At 40.7% G+C, this 20,709-nt stretch overlaps 1 protein-coding gene across 1 annotated transcript in view; it reads left to right on the top strand.

Moving 5' to 3' along the window:
* Positions 1-705: 705 nt before the first annotated feature.
* The window catches only part of LOC106955884 (neural-cadherin), a 136,504-nt gene continuing 116,500 nt past the window's right edge, over positions 706-20,709 (top strand). Inside the window, exon 1 of the mRNA XM_015046312.1 lies at positions 706-2,626. Coding sequence (XP_014901798.1) covers positions 1,627-2,626 — 1,000 coding nt within the window. The 5' untranslated portion in view covers positions 706-1,626. The remainder of the gene's footprint in view (positions 2,627-20,709) is intronic.

Below are 20,709 nucleotides of genomic sequence, written 5' to 3'. Positions count from 1 at the left end.
CTGAATGAAACTCAGTAGGAGCCCAGTCAGGATACGGGGTTCGTGCAGAGGAAATTGGGTGAAAATTGGCCCAAGCAGGGGAAACAGGTTGGACAATGTACAGTTGATGGAGGGCAAATCTAGTTAAAAATGGGGTCCATGCAGATAGATGCAAGTTGTGATTCAGACACAGCTCTGGTAAAATAAAATAAAAAATGGCTGAGTTGATATCACATTCTCTTTTGCCTTTACTTTCTTGCCTTGTTGACCATTTAATGTTCCTTAGGGTTTATTCTATTCGGTTTCAAGCTTTCTACAGAGCCCCTATGCAAATGAAATGAGATGATAAATGAGCCCCAAAAGGGATTGTCCACAGGTTGCATAAACCTCCTGAGTTAATTATACATCTTTCATCTATGACAATTGCAAGTAAAAAGAAGAACCCAGAAGGGTATCCTCTGTATTGGCCAATTAAATGTTCCCTCATACAAAGAATCTCATTGTGGACCCTAGTATTCAACCTGAGCAAAATTCATATGGGGCCCATACACATGCTGGCTGGAAGACAGCTATGGGGAATTGGAAGTTTACACTAAGTGGGAATTAGACGTTACCACCTACAGATTATTTATTTATTTATTTTTGCTCCCTGTACTTGGCTCGCCTGCAAAGTGAGAAAGGAAAGGAAGAGCACGCACATTGACGCTGTTAATTTGAACTCTGGTGCACACATTCTGGCTGCAGAGACATATGGAGCTATTTAGCGTAGGCTGCCTTAAATCATCTTGTTTGCATAGTTTAACAACCCAAATCCCTGCCTATGCATATAAACTCAGGCGCACACTGTAGTTTCTTTTGTTTCTTGTGGGTTACAAATTAAAAGTGCTTGTGATGTGGCTCGAGCAATGCACTGCAGGTTAAAAGGAATAGTAACCTTAAATCCATATAAAACCTGGGAACATTAGGTCATGAGTTCAGTCCCTAAGGGAGAAGATGAGTGCTGTGCATGAGTAATTCACCTTTCAGCGACTCGTGCAGATTTAAAGACGCGCCGCGTAACCAGCATTTGGATACTTTAATAGTTGCACGCAGCGCAGGGTGGAGAAAGAGCGCATATCTTCAGCGGTCTTCTTGCGGACGGGAAGCTTATCAGAGATTTTTTTGTCCCCCCTTTCCTTATAACAAGAATTCTTTATGCTGAGAGAGAGAGCGTATGTGGTACGCAGCTGCAAAGACGCATGCCGTGCGTGCAACGGCTCAGTCCCTGTGCTGAGATTTGAGGGAAGGACCCTACTGACCAGCGCACAGGGTGGGGTTCACCGACTAGGCGCTCCGTCCCCGTGCGCCGTCACGCCCCCGCGCTTGGCGCTGTCCGGTTTTCTGGTGCTGAACGCTGGATACCAGAACGGGAAACTGCCTGCAGCGCACTGGACCGTCTGCCTGCACGCAGATCCTTCATGGAGCCAAGGCAGGGATCTCCCTGGCTGCAAAGACTTAAAGTTCAGAGGGCTGACCTGCACGGATCGCACCGCGGATAACTATGAAGGAAATGTTTCTCAAGTGTTTTCCTTTTGTTTTTTGAGGATTTTCTCGTCAGGTGTCCCCCCCCACCCCCCAACGTTTGGAGGTGCATAACTTGCCACCAACATGATTTGGGGTGTTTTGCTGTGTTGCCTTCTAATGCCGGCAGCTGGATATAAAACACAGGCTCGATTGCCTTTCTTTCACGGACACATTTTTGAGAACTCGCCAGCGGCGTCCAAAGTGAACGGACTCAGCATTACGGTGAAGCGCATCGACGCGCAAAAATGGTGCCCAGTCTCCGGAATGCACTTTAAATTGCTTGGAAATGGCAGTGAGGATTTCCACGTCTTCGCCCACCACAAGCGGGGAAATGTGCTGCTGAAAACTTCCCGGGTTTTAGACAGAGAGTCACGCTTAGAATACCTGCTGAGCGTCGGGCTGTGCTGCCAGACGTGCGCGTCGGAATCTGCCGTCTTCGAGGTTGCGTTGGTGAAAGTGGACGTGTTGGACACCAACGACCACGAACCGACCCTAGTGAGCGCAGACAGTGTTCATATAAGTTTAGACGACACCACCGCGCTCCGTACTGTTGTTTACAGACTGGAAGCTGTCGACGAGGACAGCGGGAGGAACGCAGAGTTGACGTTCGCCTCCGTACCAAAAAATGGCAGTTTCTATGTTGTCCCGAAAACGGGGGAAGTTTTGCTCGTCGACTCTATCCTGGGTCTCCTTTCTCCCATTACATTTTATCTGTACGTGCGAGATCACGGCTGGCCTCCTTTGGCCAGCAAACCTGTGTTAGTTACTGTTTCACCACAGCGATGGATGACGCGTTCCGCTGATTTAGTCGGTCCAGAGAGGGCAGGACGGTCGCCGAGGGCGCTCCTCGAGTCCAGCACCGTGCTCTCCCTCAACGTGTCTGAGGACGCCGGCGTCGGCTCAGTCCTAATGAGCCTAAATCCCACCAGGTTTCAGTCAGCTGCCTACGAGCTCATTTACCCGGAGTCAGAAAGCTCTCCGGTCACCGTGGGCCGCGACAGTGGAGATATAACAGTAACCCGGAGGCTGGATAGGGAGACGGAGCCTTTCCTGGAGCTCACTGTTAAGATTCAAGACAAACGAGGTGTGTTGAATATCCCTCGGTCTATCCGAGCTCAACTCAGGCCACGCAACACCCCGACACCCCGCCTCTTCTCTCATTTTCTGCACAATTATCTGCTTTGCAGTGATTTTGCCCTACTTTAATGAAACGCCGCACATTAAATGCACTTGGTTAAACTGTGCCACCATCTGGACACGAAACTTTTCATCACCTGAGGCCCTCTCATTAGACTTGACCCACTGATTAAACTCATAACGGGCATTGGGGCGGCCCGATATATATGCAGAGTTTGCGGCTGCTAAATGCTGCCTGGGGGGACCAGCTAGAACTTTAATTCAGTCAGAATAAGTTGGCAAATGCCTCAGTTCCACACACACAAGTCTATCTCAGCAAATTAGATCATTCAAATGATCACTTATTTTATGCAAATCCAAAAGTGAAACTTGTATTATTGAAATATCACTAAACTATATCAATAGGGTGATATATTTAGGCAGTTTGTTGTGTTAGCTATGATTATTATGGCTTAACAAACTGGCTTCTCAGAAAATATTAACAATGCAAGAAACCACTAATAAGGATTTTAAATTAATATGATAGATAGATAGATAGATAGATAGATAGATAGATAGATAGATAGATAGATAGATAGATAGATTTAGTAATGATCTTTTGTGGCTAACACTCCTTGTGGGGATTGTCAATGATTGCCAAGTCAGTAGTCTTTCCCATGATAGTGTTGGCCTTTTCGTGGCTTTAAAATAACATTCCTGCATTATAAATAATGTTGTTTTATTAGTCCTATGTATTATTCTAATCTTGAGTCAAACCTTTTGTGTTCTCCATCTATAATTTTTGGATTTTTATGTTTGAAATAGATGGTTGACATCAATTAATTTTTCAACGATATTTTACTTTTAGATGCACCCATGCAAACAGAAACTTTATTAGTTATGCTAACTGAGTCCAGCTAATTTATGCACCGTTTGTGTCTGAGGTGGGTGCGTATCATGACAGCTGTCACTGCCCTTGCCCCCACCCCCCCCACCCCACTTGGTGGTAACCCCGCTTTAGCGACAAACACAAAATATCCAGTTTGATCACTCTAACCCTTGTGTTGACCAGCCTATTTTATATTTTGAACTTAGAAATGCTACATAGAAAACAAAACAAAAAAAAAAAAACATTGAAAAGAGCAGAAATTGGTCTCCTGCTAGAAATAGTGATTGAAATTTAACAGACAGCATTTTTTTTTTCACCTAAACACCAGGACAGCATTTTCACAGTAATGACACATTTGTGTATTTATTAGTTTTGTACCGCACAAAGCCACCGAACAATAAGAGCATATTTGATGTAGAAGAATGGTGATTCATGAAGGGACCTTTTCAGGTTGACTAAATTATGCGTCCTTGATTGACATAGTTTTGAGCTGTGAAGTTGTTTTCAGAGCTAATCCGTGTAGAGTGGCAAACCACTGCGACCCTCTCCCTCTCATCAGCTGGCATTACCCCTCTAATCCTCCTCACATTCGCTCTCTAGGCCCAGGGATTTGAAGTAGCACTATCATAGTCAGGAAACATCTCACATGCTCGGGGAAAAGGTGGAAATTATCGGTAGCTGAGATTTGTACTGAAGTATATGTGTTGCTCAAAAAAAAAAAAAAAAGTTAGACTTTAAGCTCAAAAACGGGAAAATGGAAAAACGAGAAAAACGTTGAATCCAAATGATTTGCTTCTTAATTGAGCCTCACGGTGTGCAGGAAACAGCGTACACTGTTTTCGTTCAAATTGCCTGCTGCTGTTACGTTTCACAGCGTGCTCTAGATTGTAATTGCATGCCTGATTGAGATGCATTCTTGCAAAGGTAGGTGTCTGGAGGGTTTTGGGGAGAGAAGGAATATAGTAAAAAAAAAAAAAAAAATCTTCTCTCTCTCTTTTGCTCACTTAACAGGTGAGCAGCAAAATTCAGCAGGTCTGGACTGACAGATATTCAGATAGCTTCTTCCATTGTACCTCTCTCACCTGCAAAACTCTCCTCTCGTGATCAAAGGCATGGCATGATTCTTATCCTGTGTCTATGGCTTTTCAAACCGAACCCTGACAGGAGACTGGAACGACAGGCCTTTCTTCTGCTTGTCTCATTTTGGATCCATACATGTATGTCTCTCTGATAGAATAACCCAATTTTAGCCTTTTGATTAGTATTTATAGAGGTTCAGTCAGGTCTCCCATGTGACTTGGTGCTTGAGATCCCTTTGTAATGAATTTTGGGACATGAAAGCCACAATTTCGCAAATGCATCAGGGAGCGTTTTGTGTATGCTTGTTTGGTCTGTGAATGTGGCTGTGTGGTCACATGAAAATTGACCCCAGGCGCGATAGCAATAGTTTTAATGAGGCCCCATGCGTTTGCGTCATCTTGACTTATTTTACCACAGTGAACTCTCCGAGGCACAGAGCTGTCCGCCGTACTGACAGTCACCTGCTGCGAGTCAAACAAGACGTTGCCATCAGATTACAGGCAGACGGCAGATCCCTCAGAGTTCTAGTTACAGCAGTTTGCGGCAAACATTAAAACTACAGAGGAATCAGCGTGCAAAAGAAAATAGCCGGAAAATTCTGCTTTCTAAGACTTTCGCAGACAATTAACTGAGATTAAAAGAGCTCGCCACTGAAAGAGAATGACATTTTTTTTTACAAAAGTCAGAATGCCTGTCTTTACAGCATCATTGTTTATCTCAGTTTCTTGTTGATTCTCATCAATCAAGATCATCATCACTCCTGCTCTGTACTAAAGTTGCTTGAACTGTTTATACTGCTGCAGTGCTCAGCAATTTGCATACCTGCAACTCTTTTACAACTTGTCACATTTAAACCATAAGCTTTCATGAACTTTATAGTATAGGAACTAAAATAAATTAGATTAACTGTTCTTAAGGTTTAAAAATAAAAATCTGAGAAGTGTTCTGTGCATATGTATCTTTTATTACAATTAAAGCTGCAATTAAAAACAATTGGGAGTAGGAGAGAGTATGGAGGATATGCTTAGATTTGCTTGTCTCGTGATTTTTTTTTTTTTTTTTTACCCATTCTCCTTTGCCAAATGATGTCTGTGAACATACATTTTCAGATCTTATCACAAAATCTGTGCTGGATTTAGTTCTGGACTTTGAGCACATTCTGACTCGTAACATGTTTTTTTGTTCATTCGTATTTCTAAAATAACTTCAGCTCAGTTAGACTGAAGAGAGATCATCTGCTAACCACCAGTCTTCAAGTCATGTAACAGACTCTCAATTGGATTTAGGCCGGGTCATTCTAACAAATGGATATGCTTTCATCTGTGTAATTCTGTTGGAGCTTCTTGTTGTTTCTTGCATTTTGTTGACTTGCTGGAAGGCTGACCTTTGACCCAATTTAAGGTTTTTTTTTTGATCCTCAAACAAGTTATCAACTCTGAGCAGCTGCTTAAGAAAAGATAGTGTGTTTGGGGATGTGTACAGGGATTTGCATAGAAGCTCAATTTTGGTCATTTTAACGTATGGCTAAGCATTCTGTTGTAGCTCTGGTCTAACACCGCTGTCCTGCTGGAAGGCTCATCACCATCGTCATGACATTAGTCGTCTCCAGCCTGCTACTGTCTTAGATCCGTTTTCTTCTCACTCCACCCATCTCCCCAATATTCTAATCCATCTCTGCTGTCTGTTCACTAAAACTCACCAACAAAGCTATGATCACTTCACAGAAAAGCTGTGACAAAGCTGCGACTGAGTTTAATTTATGTGTATCAGACTAAAGGGAGCAGAATGCATATCCACATTGCACTTTGCCAATTTTGTGGGAAAAAAAAAGTAATTTTTTTCATGCACTTTACAGCTGAGCTTCACTGTGTATTGATCTAATAGACAATGTTTAAATAAAATATATATGTGGTTAAAACATGACAAATTAAAAAAAAAAACAACTGCTAGACTTGAATACTTTTGCAAGTCAGTGTTCATACAGACCCTGAAATAATTGCAGATATGTAGAGTACAGCCATAAAAGAAAGAGATCTCCACAAAATAAACATGAGTGCTATTCGTATAATATTCAGTAAATGATGTAAAAAAAATAAATAAATAAAAAACACACTAGTGGCATACAAGGCAGAGCTTCAAGGAAAAGGTGTTGTTTCTCCACAGTTCCCATCTGATGAAGCGGTGGTCTGGCCCTGTTGGTTTCCCTGCATGTAGCGACCACTGAACAGTAACCTCTGGGTTATAGCTGAAATTTCTAAACCAAAAACCTTTATCCAGTAGAAATGTTGTGGGACATGAAGCGAGAAGTTCATGTGAGGAAACTCTGCAAACTCCTGCAGTTAAGACCGTGGAATCAACAGAAATTCTGCCAAGCTTATGTGCAGAGGTGATCAGGCGTTACTAGAAAAAAAAAAGAAAAAAAAAGAAAAGCTGCAATCACTGCAGCTTGTTTGAAAACGGGAGTTTATGTAATTTGACCACTTTCATATATCTTTTAATAATTCCTTCCGATAATAATAGAGTGTTGCTGTTTTGACTCTCCAGGTTGTCTTCGTCTAACTTAAAAAGATGTAAATCAATCTAATATTGTTTGAGAACATGTTTGAACAGAAACAAACAAAAAAATAATAATATTCACTTCAATTCAAAAATACTAAATTAATCAATAATGCACATCCATACATTTGCAATCGCTCAGAATCTTTTCAATTATTTTTATATTCATGTTCACACCTGCAAATAGTTGAGACATTTTCTGTGGTGGATAAAGTACCCATTGCTGTTAGGTGGTGAATGCAGGTTTACTTAATGCATAGTGAAAGCATTCATTAAGTGGTTAATGTGGGCATGAAAAGCTAATCACGGTGGTGTGAGGCTTTTTCGCGTTAATAAGTTTGAGGTGGGTACTGCGTTATGATTAGAGCCATCACAAGAGCTGGTATTAGTGTTGTTCAAATAGAGATTAAAGAGCCAAGTCTGACAGTTAGATACGCTGCCTGCGCATGTAGATGGGAGATAGAGCAGCGCTTCAGGATTACGCACAGTGTGGCGTCAATCCTTTTGGACTTACCTGGAGCGGAGTGAGCTAAGCCAACACTCAGCGTCTATGCTAACGATAGGGCTGAGGATCTAACATGTTTGAGCACTGAACTACCTGTGCAGCCTGACGCACTTATCAGAATCAATATTAGGATAGAGAGCCTTGCAAAGTGTTCATACCACTTTAGTTTTTCCACACTTTGTCACATTAAACATTAAAACCAAAACAAAATGTTTTTTTTTTTTTTTTTGTGCATCATGTGACAGACCAGCACAGTGTAGTGCATTAGGAGGGTTTCGCAGTTCTTTTGAAAGGCTTGCACACAATTGAATAACAATGCACAGTCAGTAACTATAAGAGCAACTTTTTAGTGCATTTTCAGCTGCAAACCTTTTATAAAATGAAAACAAAACAAAAACATCAGCATATCTCCAACAGCTCTGTACATCTACAGTTTCTGCCCAGTTGCCTTTTTGTCCCAAATTGGTTATGCTCAGTTGCATTGTATTGAGTTCATCTGTGAACATCAATTTTCTTTTAAATCTTCACACAGATTCACAATGGGATTTAGCTCTGGAATTTGGCTGGGCCGTTTTAACCTGGATATGTTTTAATCTAAACCGTTCCATTGTAGTTCTGGCTGATTCCTTTAGGATCGTCGTCCTGTTAGTAGATGATCCTGTCAAAAATGTATTTTGTTCTCAAACAGGTTTTCCTCCATCCATGTCACATGTCACCACCAACTCAGAGCAGCATGCCTGTCCTTGCTGAAGGAAACCACAGCATGATGCTTCCACCACCTTGTTTTACAGCAGGGATTGTCTGTTTAGAGCAGGGGTGGGCAACTCCAGGCCTCGAGGGCCGGTCTCCTGCAACTTTTAGGTGTGTCTACTTCAACACACCTGAGTCAAATAATGAGGTTGTTAGCAGGACTCTGGAGAACCTAACTGCACTTAGGAGGTGATTCAGCTGTTGGATTCAAGTGTGTTGGACCAGGGAGACGTCTAAGAGTTGCAGGACACGGTCCCGCCAGGACCAGGATTGCCCACCCCTGGTTTAGAGTGATGCACAGTGTTGGTTTTCCACCACACATAGTTTATACTTTGCCCTCTGACCTCTGTGACTCCTACAGAGTCTTAGATGCTACGCAAACATGGCACAGTTCAGAATTTCAGGTATAAAAAAATATCTAAAAAGTAAATATCTTTCCTTTCCTGGCCAACCATCTACCATCGAAATCCCGATAAAATACACACTGCTTTGGGTTTGTTTTGTGACGGAAGTGGAAAAAGCCGAGGGGTCTGAATGTGTCTACAAAGGGTTTGACATGTTTTTCCATTCAGGCCAGTCAGGAACCCACATTGTTGATTCTCATCATCATGGATTTGATTGAAATAATTTACCGTAACTCTCGTATCTGATGCTCCTGCTCTCATAAAATTAAACCTTGTTTTGATTGGTATTTTCTGCTGTAATTGATCAGTTAATGTAACAGTGCAGCAGACTGTCATATCTGACTGCTTCTTTCTGACTGGTTTGAGCTAGCTAATTACTCTCACTCATTTTTGAAACAATATCCGTATGCTACATATTACCATCCCTGCGACGTGATTCATTACACCACTTTCTTTTTTAATTACGCCTCCAAAAGTTTGGAATTGCTTTCTCTTTTTGCGGAACAAAACTAATACTTTGGCAATTTCTCGTCTTTTAATCAGCCTTTCGTCAAAACTTCAGAAAACGATGCGTCACCAGAGCATGAGTGAAGCTTAATTTCAATTTGTTTGTACGTATCCACGTGTCACAACAAGATGCTTTAGAAGTTTCGAGTTTAATTAGGACTTTATTGCTGAATAGAAATGACTTCAGGACCCCCCCGACTGGTTCGTACTCCCTGTGTGGAAGCATCAAATTTAGCATACGGTAGCGTTGCCTTGTTTGTTTAAAGAGTTTGCTTTTCCTCGGGGCTTAGAGAGAGCAGTCTTCCTTTTTTCTTGACAAGATCTCCTGCTAATGCTGGAACAATATTTGACTTCTAAACTATATTCAGTGCTCTAAGAATCCCCTGAGAAAACAATATTTTTCTCTGACATACCCTCTGTGTATCAAACCATCTGTATAGAAAAAAAAAAAAAAAAGAAAAGGTAAAGGCAGTGGAAGTAGGCCATGACTCACGACTCGCACACTGGTTATGCAGTGTTGTTTTGTCGAGAGGGAGCCAGGGACCATCGCCAGCTCTCCCTCTATAGGATTTCCACTGGCCCACAGAGGACGTCAGTTTAGATTTGTGGTGGGGATTTTTTTTTCCCCTCCTCGCTTTCGCTTGTCCCCACCCGAAGAATCGCTTTCTTTGCACCTGACTGGGAATCTGTTAATGGTATTTGACGGGTTAGGGGGAGTATTGAACACGCGGTGCTGCCCTAAATGGGCTTGAGCTGCTTCCCCCCTCGTCTTTAGTTATCTGTGGGCAGGCTGGTATTCAGTTTGTGGTAATCACCTCTTTGCAGGATGTTTTGTCTGGGAGCTTTCTTCCTCTCCCCCTCTCTCTCTCTCTTTCTTCCGACCTCGCCTCCCCCCATCTCTGTCTCGCAGTCAGCATCTCGCCTCATGCTGCCTTTAATCCAATTTCTTTTTTCCAACTTGCCCCACCTCCTTCCAACTAAATTTGCATATTCCCCCTTGTGATGTGAAATGAATTGAGGAGAGACTATCTCTCTTTTTTATTTTTTTTTTCTGGTAATTTGTGACTGAAGGGCTGTTTGTTTAAGTAGAAAACAATTTCACAAAAAGACGTCTGCATTTATTAAATACAGTTTTTAAAGAATTCCCGGGGGATTGGGCTTCATGTTTTTATTGTGATGGAAAGCATGTGTGTGGTTGTGCGTACACGCGTGGGAATTGTTTTTCTATCTGCATATCTAATTATTTAAATGTGTTTGCTTCGTGTTAAGTATCCAAATTCTTAGACTCGTCACCTCCGGCACCTCTGCTTTGGAGCTGTAACAAGTCTGCAGCGCTGGATTTCTGCTTTGTGGCTTCTCATTTATCAGATCTGTGTCTAACTTCCCCGCAGTCTTCGTCGTCTCCCAAAGTCTTTGCATGCATCTTCTGCCTCGCAGGTAGGAAAGGTGTGCTTGCCACTGTGTTTTTGAAAGATGTGATTAAAGCTGTATGAACAAGATCAGCGCAAGGACGGAATGGAGACCTCCTCTCTCCTCTGCACCTGGAAAAGATATTTAAAGTGGAAACAAGCGACTCGGAAAGGTCAGAGCAAGCGGCGTGAACGTTGATATGAGATCGGAAAAGTTAAGAGAGGCAAAGGTGAGAAAGATAAACACAGTGGTAGAAAAAAAAAAGATGGGAATGTGTTAATACATGCCAATGAGAGCGTGTGTGTGTGTGTTTTCTCTGTATGTCTCTGCAAGCTTCGCTGAAAATAAGTAAAGGGCAGCCAGATGAGTGACAGAAAGTTGTTGACTGCCGATGAGAGGTCAGCCTGGTGAAAAGTAATTGTCAGATGGAAGCGAGAGACTGTTCAGAGGGCAGGAGTGGAATGAGGTGTGCATGTACTCTACCCTGTAGTGTAGATAGGAGGGTTATAGGGCACAGTACGTTTGGGGAGGGGAGGAGGGGAAAATATGCTAGTATATAGCTGCAGAAACGCCAATGTGCACAAGCATTTCAAAATTGTTGCAGGGCAAAAGGAGGGAAGATGAGAGGATGAACACCTACCCTTAGGAGAAGAGAAAAGAGCAAACATGAAGGGATGTGATGGCACATAAAAATGTGTGTTGTCTGGCAGAGATGTTGGCTTGACTTTTACGGCCCTCAGAGCAGAAGAACTGATCCTCTGCCTGTGCTCTCTTTATTAGAGAATTAAAATGAGGATTTAGTGGGATCATTTTAATGCGAGGTATACCGGGGCCAAAGTCTTCATCAAGAGGGCCAGCAAAGTTTTAAGAGTATGGAATAGTTTTAAAAGGGGATAAAGCATGAATGGTCTCGCAATCCTTCACGTTTATAATGTGTTCAATATCTGAAAAAAGTGCCAGGTATCTGGATTCAGCAAGTCCCCCCAGACCTACACCCACATTATTTTATGCAGAATCACCTTCAGGAGTATTTCTCTACCAGCTTCAGTCATTCTTTTCTAAATAGCTCAACCTCAGTTAGAGTATTGCTCTGTAGCCCCATTTGTCATTAGACAGGTTTAAACATAGATTGTGTATTATTGTTCTTTTTTTAATCTAATGGCATTTTCAGTGAATGTGGAGGGGTTTTTTGCAGACATTTCTCCTGACTCATGGTACTTTGCGATGGAAAGGATGTCCTTTATGTCCTGTACATCCTGATCAATGAGCACTTCTGTTAATCCAATAGTGAATTTAGAGGTGAAGCAAATCTTTTAATAGATGAAGCTATTATGCGGGACAGTCCTGATGTGTCTTTAATACTTAGGAAGTTGTATCTGGAGAAAAATACGACATGTTGGGCCTAATTCAACAAGTAAAGGCTGGAGATATTATCTTGAGCACATGTCAATGTTGTGTTTCTTGTAGACGATTTCAGTATGCTGTGAGAAAAAGTCTCCATTGGCAAGTATCTGATGGTCTAACCCTGGATGTTGAGTCGTAGTGTTTTCTTTTCATTCACAGCTCTTCTGCCTTTTAGAAGTTTATCTCTGGAGTCATCTGATCAGCACCTTAATCTTCATATAAATTTTTTTTTTTTTTGCATTACTTTGTGGGTTCGTAGACATTTTTAGACGTTCTGTGAATGAGGCTCATTGCTTAGAATTATGGTAATTTTTTTATTTTTTTTAATCATGATTTTTATTGAAAAATCTTAATGAGGTTTTGGTTATTTTGAATCAGCGAAGCAAAGCAAACTGACTACGTAGAAAAGATGCTGAAAGCTCTCGTTACTGCACGTTAAAGAATGATGCGGGGATTGTTTTGATTTTCTGCCCTAAGATCATCATTACTCATGTGCCGCTTTATGTTTCATATGGCTGGAAAATGCTTCATCCAGGCCCTGATGCGATGTGGGAGCTAATGTCCTTCTTGCCTCGTTTGTAATCCCTCCATTACTTTCTTTATTTCTGCACATTGCTCCGAATATACAGAGTTAATCCCCTCTCTTTTTTTATTTATGAATTTGAGGCACATTTAGGAGAGTAGTTGCTGTAAATCAAGACAGACTGATTTAGAGTCGGCGTTCATTTTGCCAAAGCTTCACAGCAAGCCGTGGTCGAAGCAGGAGGTAGGCAGGTGAAAATAAGCAGTTTACTGGAGAAAAGATATTCAAAAACTTACAAAAAGTAGGGTCCAGGGGTGAAGACAACATAATGTAGCACAAGATGAACATAAGAAACCAGATTGGTGGCAATAACAGGACGATTTCACACTGAGTGAGAAAACCCAAGTAGTATTTACTCTAGAAAGCCTGATTACTGGAATGTCAGACAGGTAAGTTAACAAGCAGATGGGAGACAGCTTGGGAGTGCAGACAGCTAAGACACTGAAGGAAGATACTGAGTAGATCTGGGAGTTCAGACACCAACGATACCAGAGACACAACACTCAGAGTACATAGAAACTCAAATACTGCAGATTTGAGTTTCTCAGCTCACAAAGGGACAGAAAATAAGGAATGAAGATCAAGTAAACACAACTAAGGTCTGCAGCTCAGACAAGAATAAAAATAAATTTCAAAAACTAGACGATATTACAAGGAATTGATCCTAAGGCTTGGACTGAATATAAAAAGCAAACACTTACAAATCCTAAAAAAAAAAATAAGTGAAACACATGACAAAAGTTCATGACAATTGGATGAAGAGTCCTAACAGATGAAGAATCGTTTTCTCTTCTTGGGTTCTTAAATTGCAATAAAAGTATCTCAATGTGTTTTTTTTTTTTTTTATCAAATACAATTGGGCTAAATTATAACATCGAGATCCAAAAAGGAGATTGCCTCAAGTACCTGGATATTATTTGGATTCCCAACTTAAATTTGAAAGTCATATTAGGAAATCTTCCAAAAATGTTCAGCCAAATGATTTCTAAATCACCCACAGCAGGAGTCATAACAAGCAGAGCTGTAAACAGAGATTGCAATTCAGTTAGGTGCAAAACATCCTTTGGACAATCATATTTCTCATTTAAGGATCCAACACTTGTAATTCTTTGCCACCAGTAAGTAACAAGTTGCTAGCCTTAGAACATTTAAATATATGTGGTAAAAAAAAAAAAAAAAAATGTCTCAAACAGAGACAAATGTGTAGAGATTGAAACTAGCATGAGTTGCACTGCTCAGCACTTTAATGCATTGTTATTTTTAAGTCTTATTTTACTGTTAGCTTTAAATAGGTTTCTTTGTATCATTAGTTTTAAAGGTTGACTTCTTAAAGCCCCACTAGGGTCTGGGTGTCTGAATTAGCCATTGGCTGCAGGGCCTATAGACAGTACACCGGTTTCTTTGAAATGTAAAATTGTTTTATGTCTCATACATGATGGAAAAAAAAGTGAAGCAAGTGGCTAAACTGACTACTGTCTGAGTACGAAGATGAAATTATGCAACTGTAACATCATTAGTCTAAGTTTATTAAATGCAAGTCATGTGAACCTTTGGCGTTTTCGAGATTGTAGTTGTTTTACGTGGAATTATAAAATAATTGGAGAAGACCACACCTAAATCACTCACTCTAAGTCCAACGCTGTAGCTCAGGATGAAACTGTTCTTTTACACTTGGAATCCTTGCACTCTCCTCCTCCCCTTTCATCTCTAATTATCCCAATTATCCTTCCCGTTCAACAATACCGAGGAGGGGAATGTCAGACTGCTCCGGCTTACTCTGAACTTCAGCCAAATAGGAGCTCCTCTTTTTTTCGCCTTTTCCAACTCCCTGCATGGAATAAAAAAAAAAAAAAATGCTTGAGCAGAAGTCCTTTGTTTCTCTTGGGCCTGCTCTGACTAACCATTAGCAGAAAAAACAATCTCTTTTCCAATAAAGAGAGAACACCAAAGAGTTATACACTGTAAGTCGGATATTAAGTTGACACAAACTCTTAAAAGAGCAATACTAGGTATTGTGCAGGCATATAGAACCATTTTATAGAACAATCAAGTAACTTTTACCGTCAATTGGTATAAAAATGCTGTATACATCAAGAATAACTTAGAAGAAATTTGACTCAGCAATTTGACAATTTTTCTTCTGTCTCTTTTAAGAAGTCCCTGCTTTTTACCGACACGCTGCCTTCAGCACGTCATCACAACGTTCCTCCGTTATGCTGTTGACAACCGTTCCTATGAGCGTTAGCTTGCATGACAAGCTCAGCAGATGTGTCGTTCCACCAGGTGTTTGTTAATTGCTGCTGCCACAAGTCGCTGTGCAGAGGAAGGCTACTCTGTGAGGCCAAAGCTCGACTGGAGACTGCAGGTCCAAGTGCTTTGTGGAAACAGGCAGTATTTTGTGAGACAAGCGTTTAGGCACCCCAGAATGGTTGCCACGGGAGATGCAAGGATTCCTCAAACATGCATGAAAGAATCAAAGCAACACTCCAGGCATGTTTTTGATGAGGGAAACACTATTACATGATGTCTTATATTATACGCCCTCTTTAAAGGAACAATTCAGGACTTTTGAAGAGCGGTTCTACTGACTAGTAATAGGCAGTAAATATGTTCCCTGCTGTATACAACTCCCCTGGTGTTTTACTTTGTAGAAGTCTAGATCAGTTGGTCTCTGATGTTCAACAGAGATCAGGACTAAAGCAGACTTCTACTTTTAAAACAACTTCAATCATAGTGGTCTATTATTTTAAGAACCTTTAAACTGAAATCATGTTAGCAGGGTTTTTTTTTTTACCTAAAAAAATGATGTCTACATAAAAAATAGAGGTTGGACGCAACAAATAATCCTATATTTCTGTAAAAAATAGGAAATTCATAATGACCACTGAAAGTGCTTTAGACTAGAGACGCATTCGCTCACACACACACATTTATATGCCAATATGCAGATCAGTAGCCACCTTGGGCTTTAATTGCCTTGTCTAGGGGCACATCAACACGTGATACTAGAATAAAATCTAAAAACTTTCTGCAAGACAATATGCACTGAGACATACTCAGATATACTGAATATAACACATTTACTCCCTTATAGAAAAAATGGAAGTGGCGTAAAAATATTACATACAATCATAAATATGCAGATTTTAATTAGTGCTTTTCTAGTCAAAATGACCACTCCAAACGCTTTAACATTAAAGCCACATTCTCTCAGCAGCATTAATAAATAAATACACATTCAAACATTGACGTTAAGTTGTATTTATGTGTTTTCTGAATATCTAATGTGAGTATAGAGCTCTGTTGAAAAGGTGAAATTTCACCTTTGGAATTTATAAATACAGAAACCTGTATTTATGAAATACAGTTTTCTGTATTTTATAAATACAGAAAACCTGGGATAAGTGCCTTCCCAGCAGGTACATAAACCCGCAGAAGAAAGAAGCTGGAATCAAACCCAGCATGTTCGATTTTAAAGAAGATTCAATCTTGGCCCTGCTTAGAATTGCAATTATTTCAGCTTTCAAGACCATCAAATCAACTTCATGAAAAATATTTACTGCTTGAAACCTTGAATATCTTTTTTTTTTTTTTTTGAAAATGTAAATTATCCCTTTAAAAAGTCCTCAACACAATGGACTGTTGCTTGTTTTGGCCCCTGGGTGACATCTGTCATATTATAAGCATGAAGCAATGAGTCATAAAATGTAAAGGAAAAGCACATTGAACCAGAGAAGTATAGTGTATGTAGCTGAATGGAAACCAGAAAGTAAAAAGCAATATGGTTAGGAACCACTCCAGTAAAGTGCAGATGATAAATGTGTTTTGCTCTTAAACTATGCAGCCATAAGGCCGCAGAAGTCGCATGTTTTGATTGAGCTGAATCCTTTTTGCAGTCTTTGTGTCATGACGAAAATGCTGTGCTACTTCTTAGTGACAGCAGTCAAAGCTCATCATCTTTCGTTTTAGTTTTCATTTGAAGTGGGCTTTGCTGAAGTGTTGTTTTTCATGGTGGGAGATTCTACAGGGATCCGGCAGCCCTGTGCGACTTAATGAATAAAAACCGGCGGCAGAAACCCCGCATCTCGTCACAAAGTCACGGTCACGGTGACAGCAGCGGCGTTTAATGTGCGTCAACCAGAGGGTTAATATTAAACCTAGGACTAGTGGGCTCCTGCTATAACTGTAACAGCTAGAGGAGGGAGGGATTGGATGAAAACATAATTAAATCCGAGACAGTGAATGAGTGAGTATCTGCTGTATCTGTCTCACAGATGTGGAAGCCTCATCCTTCAACCTACACATATTAGTTTGTTGTGTGCGGTTTTGTGGGAGATGCGAGTGCTGCATTTGGCACGGCGCTTTGAGGACAGTCATGGTGACAGGGAGTTTTTATTGGGCCAAGCGTCTGCATTATTGATGCCTATTACAACAGACATGGTCAGCTCCAGACTTTACGCCGAGGCAGGTGCTGTCAGGTAAATGTCTCGCTGACCTCCAATCGCACAGATTCCCTGAATGCCTCTGTGCAACCTGATGTCTACCTTTGTGATAAATGAGCTCGGCTCGCACATCGCACGAGGAGCTTAGAACCGGTGCTGAAGGTTTTGTTTTATTAAATCTAATCCGCGATACAGCTACACGGGTTTATTGGGAGGCAGAGGTTTGAGTTGGAGGTTTGTTGTTGACATAATTTAATCATCCGCTATTGTGTTCGCTCTGATTGCCTAAATGTGGAGAGATTTCTGATGAACACAGTGGCGTTTGAGCTCGCTGGGCGACGGCTTTGTTCCTTGGCATTTTTCTCCGTCCCTCCAAAACTTTCACTTTGGCTCCACTTTGGCATGCTGGGTCATCTCTCATTTCCCCCAGAGAGCCGAATGGATTTTGTGGTATTGATTAACCAGGAGTAGTTTTGCTCCCAGTCACAAAACATCACTTTAAACAACAATTTATATGTCACAGAATAGGCTGTGACAGAAGCCGGCTGATAGTTTACCAACTTGCACAGAGGTAGGTGTGTGATTGAGCCGAGGGGTTGATAGAACCCTCCTGAAGCACTCTAATGAATCAGCCGCTCACACAGGCCTGCCTATGGACTAGAATGAAAAAGGGAAAATTTCAGCCTGCGTGGGGATATGTCATGGGAATTCGATGCTTCTGCTTATTTATTTGGTGTTGAATTTCTCAACCTTTTGTACCCAAAGGTCCAATTAACTGAGCATAACAATGGTTGCAGCCCTGCTCTCGGTGGCCCAAGGAGGCACTGATAAGCACGCAGACAACTTTGAAAGTTCTGCCGGCTGAACTGTGAACAAGAAGATTTTTAATGCGGCGGGGAAGCGATTACATGGCTGCGAAAGCTACCCCGAGATGTTTTGACATGTCGTGAACTTTGCTTGGGAGCAATGCACACAAATTTCACAAATTGCGGTAATTGTGGCACACCAATTTGCGCAGCGGAGAACATAGCTTTTCTTGAAAAGCTGAGAATGACTCAGATGTGGATAGAGAGATGCCAAAACGAAGCGAGATATTCTTGCAAAATTTCTGGCTGACTGCCGATCAAAAAGATGATGTACTGGAGAAGGCTGGGGAATTGTCTCTCAGATTGCAAAATGTGTTTGAAGATGATGTCCATCTCATGGTTTATGGTTCAATCAGTCTCATGAAAACAGCGAGAGAAAAAAGAACTCCATCGAAGCCAGAGGATGGCTGATTACTGAAGCAGGTGTCTTTGATGCATAGAAAATGTAGTGCCTCTCAGGGCTGATGAGGATCTAAGAGAAAGCATGGCCTGTTATATGTCTTTTTTAAGATTAGAGCGTCTGTGTTCGAGAGTGCTGCAGTTATACAGACAGATATTCAAACAAAGGATCTTGAGATGACGCATTTCTTCCTTATTGTGTTGTGATCTGGCTTTCTCTGTCTGCTGTCTGCTTTTGTCAAGTTCTCTCAAACTCTTGTTGGACATTTCTGTTTCATTCTGGGGCTTTGAAAGCAGATGTGTTCTGTTCTTCTGCTTTCCAGCCACCAATTTGTGTCTTCTCTCTTCAGTAGACGAGAATCGGCAGAATCCTGCTATCATTTCACCCTTTGCAGGGCTTAATTCTGTGGACTAAACAGACCATATGGTCGAAAGTCTTATAATGTGATGAGAGGGATGCAATAAGGATCTCACTGTGTCATTGCTGCCAGCCTCGGCACTGAATTAGAGAAACTACTTTCCGTGATGCAGTAAGTTTGGTGCAGCTTTTACAAACCTAATTTATTCAGCTGGAAACACAAGAAGTGTAAAGGGAGAAATGTGTGCTTTTTTTTCCCCTTTTACTAAAGCAAAATCTATACGGCGTCACTTGCGAAAGTGTTATAAACATTTTGTCACATAACAACCCCATTACCATAATTGTATTGCAATTTCCTGGGATGTCATGTGATAAACCAACAATGAACAGTGCATAACAGAGATGGCAACTTTGACTAGAGTAGGACTTACGTTGCAACATTAAAGACTTCCCACTTGATTTAGACTTGCCTTAAAATCTTAAGGCTTGACTTGGACTCCATGTCTGAGGCTCAAGTCTTATTCAGATTTTATCCCTTGTAACAAATATTCAAAGGAGGCCTATATGTGAGCAACATATTGTTGCTCTGATTGAGGAGCATGTTCCCTGAGAAAGTATATGCTTGGACAGGGAGATGGCCCAGGGGTAAAGCGTGCAACCAGGCCTTAGTTCTCAACGTGGCCATCACAGGTTCAAGTCCCGGCCCATCGACCTTTGCCGCATGTCTTCCCTTTTTCTCCATAATCAGCTTTCCTATCAAATAAAGAAAAGACTTTAGAAAAGTATATACTTCATTATTAGCCAGTAGAATCCACAAGTTATCAGCTGTTAATGATTCATAAAAGTCTGTTCATGTTAGCTGTAGCTTCATCATAAAGACCACTTGAATGACTCTACAAATTATTGCTTAATTGAATGACTTTAAATCATACCTGCCTTACTTCTCTTGCTGATTAGCTACTTGTCATTACAATCACACTTTTGGCTGCAAATATCAAAATAAAACTACGTCCTCTTCAGTTTATTCAGTTCTTCAACACTGATTTATTTACTCGTTACACTGGGCCTAGCTTGTTATGTTATAAATTTTCCCTTCAATTTTAAAATCTGTACTATTTAGAATTTTAACGTTTTAAATGTGTTTTTAGAAAAAAGTTCCCCAATGTTAATAAAATATTTCCAGCTCAGAGTGTGGAGAAGAAAAAAAAAAAAACCTTGCAAAAGTGGACAACATTGAAATAAGGATAAACTCCTGTGAACTTGGTCATTATTATGCCACAGAGATGTTGTGTTTCATTCATTCTGAAATTCAACATTAACAAGTTTGAATCTCTTGCTAATGGTGTAAATGTGATCAATTTTCCAGATCAAGTAGCCTTTAACTAATTCTTGTTGGGTAGAGAAATACATTTTAAAAGATTAAAACATACCTGCCACGACTACTAAAAACTCATACACACAAAATACTAAAACTACTAAAATGTCACACAAGCATACACACGCACACAAAATACCAAAATATCACATGCGCATACAATTTTTCTCTCTCTCACACACAAAATACTAAAATTGCACATACGGTATACACTATTAAAATATCACACATGCATAAAAAATTTTTTCTCACATGCATACATAAAAAACTAAGATTGTACATATAAACTAAGACTTTGATTTTTCTGTGTGAGAGACTCCTTTTTTGTATGTGTGAGAGTGTCACGGAAGTCGCGGGGCATAATTTGGAGATCAGATCCAAATTATGCCCCTCATAATTGGGAGATCTCACACATACAAAAAATGAGTTCCTCGCACAGAAAGATTCAAGTCTCATCCCCATTCATTCATTCATTCATTCATTCATTCATTCATTCATTCATTCATTCATTCATTCATTCATT

Source organism: Poecilia latipinna, unplaced genomic scaffold, assembly GCF_001443285.1.
Source record: "Poecilia latipinna isolate Pla-1442-1.1 unplaced genomic scaffold, P_latipinna-1.0 Scaffold773, whole genome shotgun sequence".
Lineage (NCBI taxonomy): Eukaryota > Metazoa > Chordata > Actinopteri > Cyprinodontiformes > Poeciliidae > Poecilia > Poecilia latipinna.
Note: the sequence above shows the minus strand (reverse complement) of the source record. Positions and strands in the feature narration are given on the sequence as shown.